This window comes from Oncorhynchus mykiss, chromosome 24 (genome assembly GCF_057628025.1).
Source record: "Oncorhynchus mykiss isolate SJ-2025 chromosome 24, ASM5762802v1, whole genome shotgun sequence".
NCBI classification, from domain to species: domain Eukaryota; kingdom Metazoa; phylum Chordata; class Actinopteri; order Salmoniformes; family Salmonidae; genus Oncorhynchus; species Oncorhynchus mykiss.
Genome location: NC_143045.1, coordinates 5046170 through 5063612, shown reverse-complemented (window position 1 = coordinate 5063612; position 17443 = coordinate 5046170). Strand labels below are relative to the sequence as shown.

Here is a 17443-nt window from a genome sequence, read left to right as displayed (position 1 = left end):
CCGTCTTCTTTCTTTCCCTCGGCATGTAAAGTAGAACTGTTGGCTGAATTCAATTGGGAGGGGTGTAAAGTTACATTGCTAACAGAGGAACAATGATCAGGTCTAATAGGAGACCCAGGAATGTCACTGTAGTACAATTTACCCTAAATGTCCCCTGTTGTAAAACCTAATGCCAGCCATTCTTCCACTGACAGAAGGGGCCATATAGCGCTGAACCTCATGAAACCCCTCAGCGCCGGTTAGTGTGGGACCCAGGTGGGCGATGTAATATTGTAATGTTGGTGACTGCATTTTGTGTGTGTTGGGAAAGTCTGAAGTTCCATTAGAATGAATAGGAGGACATTATTTTACAGGCCTCCCCGTCAACACTTCGTGGAGGCTGGATGCAGTACCAGGTAGTCTGTGTAATGTGTTCATTCATGGGCATCGCCAGTAACCACTACCTAACAAACATGTCTTGTCTGGAGGGCCTATTCACAATGTGTCATATATATATATATTGTGTACAAAATGCAATAGACTGACTAGGTGAATGCAGGTGAAGCTATCATATCCCTTATTGATATAACTTGTTAATAAAATGAATTTCGAATCAGTGAAGATGAAGGAGACGGGTTACAGAAGGATTTTTAAGCTTTGAGACAATTGAGACATGGATTGTGTATGTGTGCCATTCTGAGTCCCATCCACCATCACCACACATATCTGTACACACGCTGACTCAAACACAAACGTGGTGACGTCACTCCGAAGACCCTGTGGAATGATAAGCATTTATTTACAGCATTGCATAAAAAGACAGCAGGGAGAAAAGGCTATGGAACCAAAAGGTGGCATCAAAGGTTCAAAAGTGGTTTTGCAATATAAAAATATGTTTACATCTGAAAAATAGGATGCTGCGCCTTCAAGACAATTGTTCCAAACGAGATATCAACCTGGCTGATACAGTAAACTGTATTTTTGTAGCCTTCTTTTTGCAAACTATCCCCGGTAACCAGCATATTGCTAGTATGTCCACTATTGAAGGTTTACCTTTGTAAATCACTGTTCCTAAAATAAATAAGCTCAGAGAGTAGATTGAATACAGGCGGTGAGGTTAGGAAACCAAATCTTCAGAGAAAATGTGAGGAATTGTTCAAGCTAGAATCCTTAGTTGCTACATACATTTTCGGACGTATAAATTAATGACACAGTGTACCCATTGATTCTTGAAGAATATAACTTAGACATGCTCATGAGCTTAGTTCAACTGTTGAACCCCAATCTGAACCCCAAAATAAAAGTGTTTTATACTCCAAACTAAGTATTTGTAGACAAACACTGTACAGCCTCAAAACATAGTTAAAACTATCATTTTGATATCATGGATGGTCAGTCCTTGCATACTCTTGCTTCGAATTGATCCAGGTCCATCCCTCAGCTTTTGAACCACAACACAGGCAGTGACAGACACAGTATGGATTTCCTCTCAGCGGTATGGACTGACCCTATCAACGCTGGATGGATGGGTATTACAAATGAGCGGACCACAGGACACATTGTCTGAACTAACCGCAACGGGGAAAGAGCCGAACAGAAGTAGTAGGTACATACGCACACAAACAAATAACCGTTGAACAAAATAAACATCTTTTGAGAATAAAAAGCTATTACCAACAAATGATTAAAACATCAAATAACTAGCAAAAATACACGGTAAAATAATTTAAATAAGTCTTTAAAAAAAATGTTTTAAAGGTGTGCCAATGGTTTCGGTAAGGGACATGCTTCACTAACGAAGGGAAGCCGGTTTGGAGACCATTTTAAAACGGTAGAACGGACACAAAAAGAGGATAATGTCAGAGTATGTTCCTACTGGCCTCTTCTGCTTTGGAGACCATTAAAAGCAATGAAATAAAACACAAATTGATAAATGGCTTACAGCCAATAACAATTGCTCTAAAAATACACTTTTGTAATAGAGACAATTTGAATTTCTTCCCTCTATAAATTCATTTGCCTCAGAGACTTACCTACCCCACTCATCTTCCCACGCTTCTCCCGAAAGTCCTAAGCCCAAAAAAACATAGGACATGCAACCTCCTGTTACTGCGACCCCTATCCTAATGAGGGCACACGGAGTGCAACACCCATAGTGTTAGCAACTAGAACGGACATGAACCTTCTTATCAAGGTCCAAAAGTCAGCCATGTTGGTCAACTATGTTTTGCCAGCGCGGTGGTAAAACAGTGTAAAACAAAAATGATTGATCTGCACTGTATGTGTGTATTAGCTATCTAGTTAGCCAGACAGTTTGAGGAATGAGTCTATAAAAATGTTTCAAATTAACTGAATATTCCATTTAAACAATACAGTCAATCCACAGCCATACACTGGCTCAAATCAGTTGATGATAAGACCATAAATGCAACAAGTATTGATATTCTATCATATAATAGCACTTTCCAAGAAAACAAAATCTGACACATTTATGGTCTCTTTACATATATTTTAGAGGATATGTACACATAAAAACCTGTATAATATATGTCAATAATTCAGGGTGACATTATTTCTATAGCACAATTTCTGATATATCACATGCTTTACTTTTCCCCCCTGCCTGAGAAAAAGCAGGAAATGCATCACCTATGCCTCTACTGCCATTAATTCCAATTAGACTGGTTTTGAATTTCTCCCTGACCAAGATGGCTGCCATTTTGTCCCATTATGGAACTGAGAGAGATTATGACATATCCTATTCAATTACTAGAGGGGGCTCTCTACGGCAACACCTCTCACACATTCTTGTAACATTGGAAAAAAGTTTGGACTGTGCAAAAACGGGAGATTGTAAGAACATGGGGGCCCTCTTGTGCTTGGCATAGACGCGAGCCCCGGACTGACTAATTGAAATGACACAGTAACAGATGAGAAGCATTGAACAGAGCCACATTAGTGTGTGTGATTTTACAGTGAGCTCGTGTCAAAAAGGTCCTTTTTCCCCAGGAGTGGAACATCACTGAGGATTTAAACTTCATTTGGTGCATCTTATGTACCACCATAGGAATCTTCATCATCTACTCTCACAGAGTGCAGTGAGATAATTAGTGTAGGCTACTTCATACACAAAAAAAAACATACTGTACATGGGAATAGATATAGAATACAGGGAGATATTTACCTTTTCAAGTCTGCCTGCTGTTATACATTTTGACAAAAATATTTAAAAGAGAGGAAGTCAAGGCCAGCTCTTCTGAACCAAAGCAGAAATAAATAAAACATTTAAAAATTGGAGGCAAAGGATTCCAAACTAGAGTCCTTATAAAAATCTATGTAAAAAAAAAAAAAAAAGTTAATGTTAAAATCTGAACAGCCTCTGTTCACACTCTCCTTCCCCCTCCCCCCAACCTGGATCTCTTAGTCTTCTCTTAGAAAGAGAGAAGACACAAGGAGAGGAATCGTCTATGAATGGAAGTCAGAAAAGGTCCTCTCCCCTCCTTTCTGCATGAGGGGGTCACATATGGAGAGTATAGATTGAGGGGTCAAACGGAGGGTCATCGATGACACGGCAGTGAACCATCTACATGACGGACTCTTTTTCAGAGCCGCGAGCCGCCGCCTTCTCGTCGCCCGCACCCCTGCTCTCCTTCTCTCCGATGAGGGGCGAGTGCTCAGGCACGGCGGGCGTCTCATCCTCCATCTTCACCTCGTTTAGCTCCTCCCCCTCCTCGGGCTTGGCAGAGCGGTCCACGTACCACTGCAGCAGCCCGGCTCCGAAGGCGTCGCCCTCCACGTTCAGAACGGTGCAGGTACGGTCACTGGAAACAAGAGAAATTGTCCAATCACGGTTTAAACCAAACCAAACCCGGGTTCTTCCACCGTATCCATAACTACGTCATGTCAATGCTGTGTCAAGTGTGTGAAGCAGACACAAAAACGGTCATGGCTGTTATGACATGTATACGACAGCATTATAGAGGCCTTGATGGATGGAGGAGCTGTTCCAATAGAACTGCAGTCAACACGAGGTACTCACACGAGCCAGTCGACGGCGAGGATGAGGGAGATGTCGTTGGTGGGCAGTCCCACTGCCTCCAGGATGATGGCCAGCGTCAGCACGCCCCCAGCAGGGATCCCTGCTGCTCCCACACTGGACGCCGTGGCTGTCACTCTGACAGAGGGCGGGGGGGGGGACACACAGGGAGAATTAGTCACTCAAGAGCACAGCGTTTCCTAAAACTCAGCCTAGCAAGTTTGACCCAAGCTTTATACAACTCTGTTTTGTACGTGTGAGTGTGTATATATACTGTAGCTACTACATTTCAGTTTGCTCCGCTTTACCCAACACAACTGCCGCTCTGAATCGGACTGGATTGAATCAAACGGACTAGAGGGAGCGGGACTCACAGGATGGTGAAGACTTGGATGAAGTTGAGCGGGATGCTGTTGAGCTGAGCGATGAAGACGGCCGCCACACACTGGAAGAGGGCGGCACCGTCCATGTTCACCGTGGCCCCGATGGGCAGGATGAAACGACTGATGTGTTTCGACACGCCGTTGTTCTCCTCCACGCACTTCATCATCAGGGGCAGGGTGGCAGAGCTGAGAGAGAGAGGGGGGGGGGAGCGTGTGAGGGGCTTGTCGTATACTAACTGGTAACGTTACATAGCATTGGAATAGTTGTATTTGAACTGCAGAGTAAAGGAGTTGAGCGTTTTTGGCACGGTATAAGAGCAACACTGGTATAAGAGTAATTAAGGCTTACCATCAACTCTAGTATGGTGATCTAGTGACTACAACCGTACCTGGAGCTGGTGCCAAAGCCGGTGGCCAGAGCGGTGAAGATGCCCCACAGGAAGGTGTAGGGGTTCTTGCGAGTGATGATAAAGTATATGCCCGGCAGGACCAGCAGGCCGTGGACGGCGTGGCCAATGATACAGCAGGCGATGTACTTGCCCAGGCTGGCAAACAGCGTTCCCACGTCCTCCATCTCCACGATCTTCCCTGCTACCAAGAACATGATTCCAAGGGGGGCATACCTGGAGAGGGGGAGAGGTGGGTTACCGTTGTAAATTTGTAAAGACGCAAATACAATAAAAGTACGAAAATGATAATAAAAAAAAAGAAATGCATCAATATTACCACGTGATGCTAGTACCAATACAACAGTGACTTTGGGCCCTTGAAAAACGCAACTGAAATACCATATTACTATCCTAACAATTACGAGTTGACATGTGAAAGATAAACGCGGGGTGGCAAAACTCATATCACGCGTGTGTCCCCTCCCACATCTATTCCCGACAGTGCTGCTGGGGAAAGGACTCCCTTACCACATGATCCAGGACACCAGCACCATGGTGGCCTCGTTGAAGGAGTTGAAGAACTTGATGAGGATCTCTCCCTCCTCTCCCAGCTTCCTCAGGGCTACACCAAACACTATGGCAAACACCACCAGTCCTAGGATGTTCATACCGTCTTGGTCTGTGCCAAAGGGAACCTAGACACACACGCAATATCTCAGGTCAGCGTGACTGATGCCTTTTAGACACGTTCAAACTGTCAACAGCCGTAGGTATTAGAAAGTCAAATGTGACATCCTATATAGATTTCCAACTCATTTTGGCATTTTAGTCTACTCGCCTTCTCAACTGTGATGTTGGGCAAGCCATTAGTGCCATTCTTGGTCACAAACTTGTAGCTGGTAGCGTACTGCAGACAGAGGAGAATTGTTCATTAGGTCAATGATGAAAGACATGTTCTGTTTAGTTAATTACGTGGGTCCCCCCCCAAAAAAATCCTTAAAAAGGAATAATCCACACACATGCGTATTTGTTTAATGAGTCCACTGTTAATACAGTCCCAACACGTTTTACATGTCAGCCATCAAGTTGTCAAGATATAGGACTTTCAAAAAGAAAATTGTAACTTGCTACATCATCATGGTGACGCGTTTTGTGGTAAATCACAATTTGCTTTTTGAAAATTCCAGATCTTGAAAACTTGATTGCGGACATGCAAAACATGTTGGGACTGTATCAACAAGTGGACTAACGGGGGGGTGGGGGGGGGTGGATACCAAAAGATAGTTTGAGTGGATTATTCCTTCAAGTCTCAGTTACTCTCACCCTCGCTCGTACTATTATACGTGTGGTACAAGAGGATACTCACAGACTGAAAGGCAGCAGACACCAAGTTGGAGGGGAAGATGTTTCTGGAAGAGAGAACAAGAGACACATTCAGTACACTACACGGGCACCAGCTATGCTGACAGTGACCCTAATGGTGATCAGAAACCACAGCTAGAAACTAAAATGTCGGGGATTACAGAAAGCGAAACATTCAGTCAAATCAGTGCTGAGGGACACAGGTGCTAATGCAGGTGTGTGACAGCCAGGGCTAAAAATGTATTTTGTTAGCCAGGGCTAAAAATGTATTTTGTTAGCCAGGGCTAAAAATGTATTTTGTTAGCCAGGGCTAAAAATGTATTTTGTTAGCCAGGGCTAAAATGTATTTTGTTTTCTGGTGAGTAACAGTATACATGCAGCCCTGTGCCCTTTAGTGTGCTACACGAGGTAGAAGTTGCCATGAGACATTCACCTAGTCACAGTTAAGCAGCTTTAACCATTTAAGCTGGAAAACTCATTTGAAACCAGAACTAAGCTTTCTTCGCGCCTCTGTTTCGCTCAAAAGCTATGGGATGGGGCTGAAGAAATGTATCCACTCAAATGCATACAGAGCTATGGATGTAAGAACTGACCAGTTTTAACCATGCTTTGATTCTATTCAGTGTTTGTTTACATTTACGTTGTAAAATACGCTTATATTTTGGTTTCTGCTGGGGTACAACCATTGAACTAAACTCATGAGGAATGCATAAATGAAATACTTCAAGAATCAAATGGGTGTGTGTATATATCTCATTACAAAAATGGAATTTGGGAAAGGTAAACTGATCCTAGGTCTGTGACTAAAAGGTAAAACCCACGGGATACAACCACTAACTGAACTCCTTGTTCTAACGTCTAAGCAATCTTTCCAGGATGCCTTCGTGCTAACTCAATGCCTATAACCTTGGGCACAACACGCCTCACGAGGGAGCCAACCATGAGTGATGAGGAAATAGCAGGGAGCGTTTCAGTGTATTAATCCTCCAACTGCCCCCAGAACTGTTGCTGCTGGGATTACAGGTCCAAACCAAGACCTGCCAAGAGGGGTGGGCAGATGACTGCTGTACAATACAGTACACACCTCAGTGGACTTGCTGTACCACCCCTCAATGCCACATACTGGCGAACATAGTGGGAAACTCTCTTCAGAGCACTAACCCCCCCCCCCCCCCCCCCCCTTCCCTCTTAGTCAACCTCCATATGGATTTAGAGTAATGAGGGATTAACTTCTTTCATGTTTTTATCCTGTATCTCTTTCTGACATGACGGGCGGGCGGGACAGGAAACAACGCATTGTGGGATTTAAGCGGTCGCACCATGTGACCGAGGATAGAATAACTCGAGACAGAAGTTGTCCTGAAACCACATTTTTAGGAAGCCCTGTCAAACCCTGTCAATTCAACAACAAAAATCAATTTCCATGGGTTGTTGCAGGACCTGGTCAAACAGGGAAAGGAAATGCCCTCTCTAGACCGCTCTGTCGCTCTGGATGGGAGTGAAGGTTCCAGCGCAAACAGGAAGTAAAGACGTTAAAGTGGCTGTCCGATTTTCCCCCTGACGCCCCGAGCAGCACAACAGTCTGCCCGCCCAAAACTCACATCTCAGTTTATATTTAGTAACAGGCTGACTCTGCCTACCCCCTCCATTTCCCTATTTATTCTTCCTGTTATGCCGTGTCATGACAACCCAATGCCACCACAGCCATTAGAGCTAAATTAGCATAGCCACGGCTAGAATAGACGGAAAAAGAGAACAAACAGGGCTACAGGTGTAAGCCTAATACACACACTCTGACACGTACAGACACACCCTAAAAACAAAAAAAAACACAAAAAAACATTCTGTATGGCAGCCGTACCTATGCCAAAGACCCAAGGAAGGCTTCTCTCGTTTTCAGACATTGTGCATCTCCAGTCCCGACATTCTCTGCATTCTTAGTCAGTAAGTCACTGCCTTGTTCCTTCCCTACCACAGTCCTACAGAGATCCCTAATTGAGGCGCTCCCACCTCTCAAAGCGAGACTGTCCATGAACACTAAACGACTGTGAATGTGCAACAGCACTCATTTAAAAACATTAACCCCTCTCGGTCAGGGTCCACTTTTGGAATGCGATGTGCGCAGACGCCATCCGTCTCCATGTCATATTACTGCAAAAGTTCTGCAGTTGACATTTTGCCATCAATGCCGTGTACACACTTGCGTAACTGCAAGTTGATACTGCATTTGCATATCGGTGTTTAGATTTACATCCCCATGGGGTTTGAGTAATGAGCAAAAGGGTCACAACGACACAGCGCGCCTGATCTTCTGGGTACACGTGGAGCATGGTGATGGGCGTGTCGTGTTTACAACCTACTGGGTGGCGTAGACCTCAGCCATTCAGTGTTGTTGACATGTCGCTTTTATGGCCACTCGAGACCGCCTCTACCTGGTCAAACCGGATCTGCGACTGCGTGTGAAACGTGGCAACCACTACAACGGCACCTTATTTTACATACCAGTGTGAAAACACACCCCATCCTGGACCTCTCTAGACCTATGAGAACCCATGGGTCCCTCCTGGCTGTACGTGGCTAACTGACGCAGATGGTAGACACCCTTGCAGTCACTCCTGAAATACTGCTCAGGGAGGTGAGCTAAATGCCACAGAGACGGAGAGAGAGAGCGCAGGGAGGAGGGGCAGGCCAGTGAGGATGGCTGATGCAACACGCCTGATACCTTACCTCCACCTTTCTTTGTCCTGAAGCGGTATTAACATGATCCCCCATTCAAATCCGAATGAATAGTACTACTGCCCTTCTCTCTGGCTCTTAATGCCGTCTACATATGAACAGCCACGGCCCGTTGTCCTGTATGTTTGTCTCTGTGTTTCGTCTCAGGGTTAGACTAATAAGTACAACACTGCCTGCATAGGGGCACCTGTGAACGAAGCACTGAACTGACAAGTGGGAAAGCAAATGGATGAAAGCCAGGTGGAGATAAGCAGCGGAGGCTGCTGAGGGGAGGGAGAGCTCATAATAAACGGCTGGAACAGAGCAAATGGAATGGCATCAAAACCATGTGTGATGTGTTTGACCCCATTCCACTAATATTGCTCTAGCTATTACCACAAGCCCATCCTACCAAATGAAGGTGCCACCAGCCTCCTGTGGAGATAAGATAAGCAAAGTATAACAGGAAGTGAAGGGGAGTGAGGGGTTATCGTGCCCGGTCGGGAAATTTGATGCCTTGTTCCTCTTCAGTTGGTTTATGACCTTTATTTAACCTCAGGACCGGTTTAAGCCAGTAAGTTATTGAGGTCATTTGTAACTACGAGAACCCGCCACAACTTTTTGTGATATTGTGTTCGTATGTACGCGAGAAAACGGAGGAGAGCGAGAGGAGGGAGTGAAAGACAGTGTGTGCGAGAGTGCGTGCTTTAAAGGGCTCCTCGTTTCCGCTGTAGTGAACCGCTCCTCGGCCCGGCTTGTTGCCAAAACGGGAACCCGAAAGAGAGTGGTCACTTCAAATGAGCCACATGAGTCATGCAAGCTGCACAATTAACCATCATCCTTTGTGGCCTTTGTGTGTGTGTGTGTGTCCTCACGAAACTGACAACCTTTCTCACTGATTCCCTGCCGAGAGCAACGCGCATCCAAGAAAGTCTTATTCAATTTATTTATTTTTTAATATCAAAATGGCGCACAATGCATTATAAACGAGTGGATTCCTTATGTGTTGGACTGGGAAGGAGAGACCACCCGGTTTCAACTTGTAGATCCTATTATGCAGAAAGCGAGTTGTCATAATGACAACTATAGGTTAAGGAATTACAATCCCATTCATAGAAAGATTATAAATTAACAATATTCATTGCCCCAATACCCCCACCCGTGTAATCTGGCTTTAACGGTTTTCCTGGACCAGGATCTAGGGATCTGGACTCGATGGAGGTTGATCACAATTAATTTTGAGGTTTAGAGGTCACCCACAATGCTGGACCAGGAGGAACAGAGCAACTGACTGACAAAAAAACACAAAAAAAAGAGCGTGTCATTTATAAACGATTTAAAAGGTTGAGTATGAGGCTGTGTTTTTGGCTGCTTCCATCTGCCACAGAGCAAAATAGTAAATCTGCTTTGCAAGCGAATTGTTTTACAAGAAGTTGCTTGTGGAAACTGGCATCAACCCCATACTAGGCTACATCAAGGAGTCTGGCTGCATGGCTTTAACTTAAGAGACACTACACATGCTTCTCTTTATGAACCCAAAGCAACAGACATGGGCCTAATTAAGGTTGCGTGAAGAATGGGCCTCCAACATGAATGTAAATAGCCTGAGAGGGGCTCTTTTTATAATGAAAAACCAGGAGAGCTACTCTGTAGATGTAGCGTGGTCTAGTCACGTTTCGAATCCCTAGGGTCCTTTAAATTCAGTTCAAACTCGGGAGAATAGGCCATTCTTTCTTATCCCATTGTTGCATAACATGTGAATGTCTAAATGATTGGCAAGATGTTTAGGTTTAAAGACTCCTAACTAATCTAGCTTAATGACCTGATCTAGGACAGAGCGGTGGGCGGGAGTTGGGTCACATGGTTTGCTAGCTTCTTGTGGTAGCATAACAACCCCCCCCCCCCCTGTCAACAGTCACAGTCAGGGTCTAACTATGTAAACGCAACCTGATGCTTTGGAACATCAGCGTATTAAGATGGGTTAAGACAACCAAGGTCCAGTAAATCATTTGTAAATCGTTTGTTTTAGGATATCAGTTCTGTCGTATTAGTAAGGGGCTCAATGCCACGGAATTTGCCACATTCGTAGGAGATTGAGTATGTTGACCAACTGTTCACCACTTCCTTACTAAATCCAACGACATGGTGAGGTGTGTATGGTGTATGATCAGTGTACTTGAGAGCCTTTTAGGGCACCAAAGCAGTAGAAGTGTACATTGTAATAAAACTAGAATACACAACCATCATTTTGCCCACTGATTCGGTTTGAACATCCATTACTGTTCATTGACTGGCAAGACAGATAATGTAGAACAGTATTTCTTAGTGTGTCACCCCTAGGAATGGAAAAAAGTATTCTGAGCATAGGGTTTTTTCTTGGCGCACTGGGGTTGTGAAATGTTTCAGGAAAGTGTGCTTACAAGCAATGACTGTGCAATCATTTCGTTGTCTGTCTCTGAGAACAGCATCATCCCTCTTTTAAAACAACTTTTTTTGTTTAAAGCATGACAAAGTGTGGTAAACCAAGAAAGAACGGAATGTCCAAGATATCTTTCCTCATCTGGTTTTGACAGAGGCATAAATTACGATTTTATTTTCCGGGCGCACAGCAAACGGAACCCCGGCCGGTTGGGGAAACGGTGCCTTTATTTAATGAACCTGGATGGCGCCAACAGTCCCAGAAAGAAGGACTGACAGTCCCCTCTTTCAAAATGTCAAGAGACCTTATTTGTACTGACCCAGCACGAGAGCACTGGCCAACAATTTTAAGACAAACTTGCAGTCAGACTGCTTGGCTCGGTTTTCTAATTCATATGCGGAAATGTATGCCTAATTTGGGAGATTAAAGCAACATCCCAAAGAACCCCACTCAAATTCAAACAGTGGGCTCATTAGCTTGCTGCTGAGGGAGTCTGGCACGTGTGTGCATTTAGTCATTGTGACAAATAAGAACGCCTACAAAACAAGGCAAGGTCGCAGCCACTTCAGTGAACGACCCCCCAAATGGCTATGTCACATCAGCCTCTCTGCCCATTTTGCTTAGCCTAAATCACCACCCTGCCACTGCCAGACAATTGAATCTCACCTGATCAGGTCCAAGAATGAGTCCACCACTTCTTTGGTCGGGGGCAGCTCGCCGTCATCCAACAAAATCGGCTTGGAGCCGGTGTTCGATCCGGGGGAGATGATGAACGCCATGATCACCCCGATTGCTGACGCAATTAAGGTGGTGACCAAAAAGAAGAGCATGGCCCAGCCGCCTAGCTTACCCAGGGCTTTGGGGTCGATGCTGGCAGCCCCGGACACCAGACTGCACACGACCAAGGGAATTATGATCATTTTCAGCAGCCGGATGAGCAGTTCACCAGGGAAACCCACATAGAGGATCTGTGTCCTGCTCAGCTCCATGTGGCGCACGCCAAGTCCGATGAACACCCCGATGATCACCCCGGCCACGGTGAGAATCACCAGAAAGTTGGCCATGACTAACCTCTTGATTTTCTCCGTTGTTGTCTCTTTGGAACACGTATTGTGGCCGAATCCGTTGGCTACCAGCTCATCTTGATGCGCCTCTCCGTTGGATGCCTTCCCCTCCAAGTTGATCTTTTCTGCCATTGTGCGCCCTGAGTGTGTCTTAACACCTAAACAAAATTATTATATTGAGAGAGAAAATGATAGTCAAAGATTGTTTGACTATAGGATCTGTTAGTGTAGCCGTTGGAGATAATAATGAGCTTGTATTGTAGCGAAATGACTCCGGTGAGTTGCTGCGCCTCTCAGCCCGTAATTTATAACCCAACCAGCGCCGGAAAAATGCACGGTAACGTCAAGCAGAGGGCGGGCTCATGCAGGTTGGTGACGTGCCCAACACATTACCTATTCAAACAACCTTTCTAGGCCATCTGTCCTAATACCAAAATAATTCTAAAATCAAATAGAAGGGGAGCAATATCATCTTACATTTTCTAAACCATGACTGCACAAATAAAATAATTCAAATGGACAAATAAGTAAACACACAATGAGCAATTAAATCACGCATATTTTTCCTATGATTGATAAATATGTCTCAATGATGAATGAAATTACATTTTAGCAATTAGAGGTACACTAAAATGAGGGCATTATCCTGAACCTAGATCAGTGTATATACATCCTTCATTGTAGCCTACCACTGCCCTAGATGACACGTTAGGGGTGGATTGCATCAGCATCAGTGATTCAACCTCTCTCGTTCACGCTCAGAAAAATAAGTTGCGGTGAGGGTATAGAATTGTTCCCAGGTGTACAAAAATATCAAAATACACATACTGTACCTTTCAAGGTACACATATAATGTCACATGGTACTGTGTGGTACCTTTTAGGGTACATCTGCAGATAATCTAGTATAATGGTACATTGTACCCAATATTTGTAAAATATAGAAGTTACAATCATCACACACTCAAAAACCCGCCAGTCAGTATCATATTTCTCAGCATACTCTATTGCCAGTTGATTTTTTTTAGAATTGTTTGTTTCAATGTGTGTGTTTTTGCATGCACATAGATTGATTGATTTGATGCTACACAAAGATAAATAACATACACTTTTCGAAACTAATCCAATCCTTTACTGAGATGGTTGTTCCAGTTAAGATGGTTTTGTTAGTCTTATTTATCCATTTATCTTAGCTTGACAGTCATTCTAAAAGCAGGTTGCAGGTTATAAAAAATAGAAATAAAATTGGATATCCTAACTCTGGCTGGGAATTACATATCACTTTGCAGGCCAGCCTAGTGTGACCTGCCCGATGTGCCTGCAAACCAGGAGATTCAGACCACTTTGTTAGGGTAAATCTATGCTGTCAAAGTATGTCCTTATGATATGTGTAATGTATTGTCAAAAATAGCATAACTTCAATGATAAAATATTCACTTAGGCACTCACTTGGTGAAGGCTACAGAACTGAAAGCCATAGGCCGTGTTCGAGAGGATCAAAACCGCAATGTTTCATGGGTGCCTTGTGACTGACAGACAATTGATCTACAAATAATGAGTCATTACTTATGATGCAAGGTGATTTGTAGATCAGTTAGTTGGGCACTCGCCTGCAGTCGTTTTGATGCTCTTCATCCAATGGCATTGAGGAATACACCACCTCAGTCATTGGCTTCATCAATAAGTGCATCGATGACGTCGTCCCCACAGTGACTGTACTTACATATCCCAAACAGAAGCCATGGATTACAGGCAACGTACGCATTGAGCTAAAGGCTAGAGCTGACGCTTTCAAGGAGTGAGAGACTAATCCGGACGCTTATAAGAAATCCAGCTATGCGCTCAGATTAACCATCAGACAAGCAAAGCGTCAATACAGGATTAAGATTGAATCCTACTACACCGTCTCTGACGCTCGTCGGATGTGGCAGGGCTTGAAAACTATTACGGACTACAAAGGGAAACTCAGACGCGAGCTGCACAGTGACGCGAGCCTACCAGACGAGCAAAATGCCTTTTATGCTCGCTTCGAAGCAAGCAACACTGAAGCATGCACGAGAGCACCAGCTATTCTGGATGACTGTGTGATAACGCTCTCGGTAGCCAATGTGAACAAAACCTTTAAACAGGTCAACATTCCCAAACCCACTGGGCCAGACGGATTAGCAGGACGTGTACTCAAAGCATGCGCGGACCAACTGTCAAGTGTCTTCACTGACATTTTCGCACCTCTCCCTGACCGAGTCTGTAATACCTACATGTTTCAAGCAGACCACCATAGTCCCTCTGCCCAAGGAAGTGAAGATAACCTACCTAAATGATTACGGTAGCCATGAAGTGCTTTGAAAGGCTGGTCATGGCACACATCAACAGCATCCTCCCAGACACCCTAGACCCACTCCAATTCGCATACCACCCCTACAGATCCACAGATGACGCAATGTCAATCGCACTCCACACCGCCAATACTTTCCTGGACAAAAGGAACACCTATGTGAGAATGCTCTTCATCGACTACAGCTCAGCATTCAACACCATAGTGCCCACGAAACTCATCACTAAGCTAAGGACCCTGGGACTAAACACCTCCCACTGCAACTGGATCCTGGACTTCCTGACGGTCTGCCCCCAGGTGGTAAGAGTAGGCAACAACACGTTCGCCATGCTGATCCTTAACACTGGGGCCCCTCAGGGGTATGTACTTAGTCCCCTCCTGTATTCTCTGTTCACCCACGACTGTGTGGCGTAACACGACTCCAACACCATTATTAAGTTTGTTGACTACACAACAGTGATCACCGACAACGATGATACGGTCTATAGGGAGGAGGTCAGAGAACTGGCAGTGTGGTGCCAGGACAACAACCTCTCCCTCAATGTGAGCAAGACAACGACAGGGCTGTAGTGGAGTGGGTTGCGAGTTTCATGTTCCTTGGTGTCCACATCACCAACAAAATATTATCGTCCAAACATACCAAGACAGTCGTGAAGAGGGCACAACAAAACCTTTTCCCCTCAGGAGACTGAAAAGATTTGGCATGGGTCCCCAGATCCTCAAAAGGTTCTACAGCTGCACCATCAAGAGCATCCTGGCCGGTTGCATCACAGCCTGGTATGGCAACTGCTCGGCATCTGACCGTAAGGCGCTACAGAGGGTAGTGCGAACGGGCCAGTACATCACTGGGGCCAAGCTTCCTGACATCCAGGACCTATATAATAGGCAGTGTCAGAGGAAAGCCCAGAAAAAAACTCCAGTCACCCAAGTTATAGACTGTTTTCTCTGCTACCGCACGGCAAGCGGTACCGGAGCGCCAAATCTAGGACCAAAAGGCTCCTCAACAGCTTCTACCCCCAAGCCATTAGACTGCTGAACAATTCATAAAAATTGCCTCTGGACAATTTACATTGACACACTTGTACACTGCTGCTACTCGCTGTTTGTTTGTTCCCTATGCATAGTCACTTCACCAGCACCTTTTTATTTATTTATTTCACCTTTATTTAACCAACAAGTTCTCATTTACAACTGCGACCTGGCCAAAATAAAACAAAGCAGTGCGACACAAACAATAACACACAGTTACACATGGAATAAATAAACAAACATACAGTCAATAACACAATAGGAAAAAAAGTATATATTCAGTGTGTGCAAATGAGGTAAGATAAGGGAAGTAAGGCAATAAATAGGCCATGGTGGCGAAATAATTACAATTTAGCAATTAAACACTGTAGTGGTAGATGTGCAGAAGATGAATGTGCAAGTAGAGATACTGGGGTGCAAGAGCAAAAAAAGGTAGTTGGATGGGCTATTTACAGATGGGCTATGTACAGGTGCAGGGATCTGTGAGCTGCTCTGACAGCTGGTGCTTAAAGTTAGTGAGGGAGATATGAGTCTCCAGCTTCAGTGATTTTTGCAATTTGTTTCAGTTATTGGCACCTACATGTACAGATTACCTTAACTAGCCTGTACCCCTGCACACTGACTCAGTACCGGTGCCCCCTGTATATAGCCTCGTTATTCTTATTGTGTTACTTTTTATAATTACTTTTTATTTTAGCCTACTTGGTAAAGTAAGTTGTCTTCTTCTTGAACTGCACTGTTGGCTAAGGGCTTGTAAGTAAGCATTTCACAGTAAAGTCTACACTTGTTGTATTCGGCACATGTGGCAAATAAAGTTTGATTTGATTTGAACACGGCCATTGGCTCGATCCAAATACTCACCCTTTAAGCCCTCCCCCTCGTTTTTGAGTGTCCCTCGGTGGGGGAGTGTCCCTCAAACGGAGCAACTAGTGTTAGGGACTAGGGAGAGATAAATAACCATCAGGTACGGGACATCACTACATCAATCGTGCACAGCAGAAGCCTCCAAAGGATAGTCTACCGCGCAATTTATTGACGAGGAGCCTTGTGTTTTTCACCAATGACTGTACTGGCAGCACTAATAGCTTTCATTATATTTCTCAGCAGCAAATACGTAGGCGTAGGCCTACCATGAGCAACAAATGAGAACTGCAAAACAACAATATGCCATCAGCCCGGGAGTGAAGGCGTCATAATAACGGTAAAACCTCATGGTCAAACAGGGAAATGGTTCCAATTGTTTTTCTACCATTCATTTTTCCCATAAAGGTCTTTAGAAACACTTAAAATAATCCCTGCAAGCTCCTGCATGTCATCTCTTGCTGATGCCTTTGCTAACATGTATTAAGTACATTTAAAACATGCACCAGACAGACAGTTCACAAAATTGTCAATTGAAAGAAATGTAGCCAATCTATTAATTACTAAAATTGAGCAAACATTAGATAGTTAATCCAGAGATTCTTATCTTTGCCTTGATTCGGTAATCTTGTCCAGATCATCATGGCATTTGTAGTTCTTTATGATAGCCACATTAGCATCTAATTAGCATTTCATTTTGAGGGAGTAAATACAGGCAAATATATTGTTAAAAGTCACCTTGTCCTAGGGAGATTACAAGGTTATCAAAATGTTACGCTCGGGTAAGACTACACAAAACTTATTTGATATGTTTCTAAAATCCCCTATGGAAAAATTGAATTGTGGATTGGAACCATTTCCCTGTTTGACCA

At 44.3% G+C, this 17443-nt stretch overlaps 1 protein-coding gene across 2 annotated transcripts; it reads right to left on the bottom strand.

The window, feature by feature from the left end:
- Positions 1 to 755: 755 nt before the first annotated feature.
- Positions 756 to 15944, bottom strand: LOC110503495 (neutral amino acid transporter B(0)). Of its 2 annotated transcripts, none has more exons than XM_036961540.2 (8): positions 11950 to 15944; positions 6154 to 6196; positions 5626 to 5694; positions 5316 to 5482; positions 4788 to 5021; positions 4390 to 4584; positions 4019 to 4153; positions 756 to 3800 (listed from the first exon to the last, which is right to left on the bottom strand). In XM_036961540.2, exons 1-8 carry the CDS (start codon positions 12477 to 12479, stop codon positions 3563 to 3565), a joined length of 1611 nt encoding a protein of 536 aa, XP_036817435.2. In that variant the 5' UTR covers positions 12480 to 15944; the 3' UTR covers positions 756 to 3562. The 2 variants fall into 2 exon arrangements, with proteins under 2 accessions (XP_036817435.2, XP_036817436.2); XM_036961541.2 differs by lacking the exon at positions 11950 to 15944 and adding an exon at positions 8011 to 8565.
- Positions 15945 to 17443: the final 1499 nt, after the last annotated feature.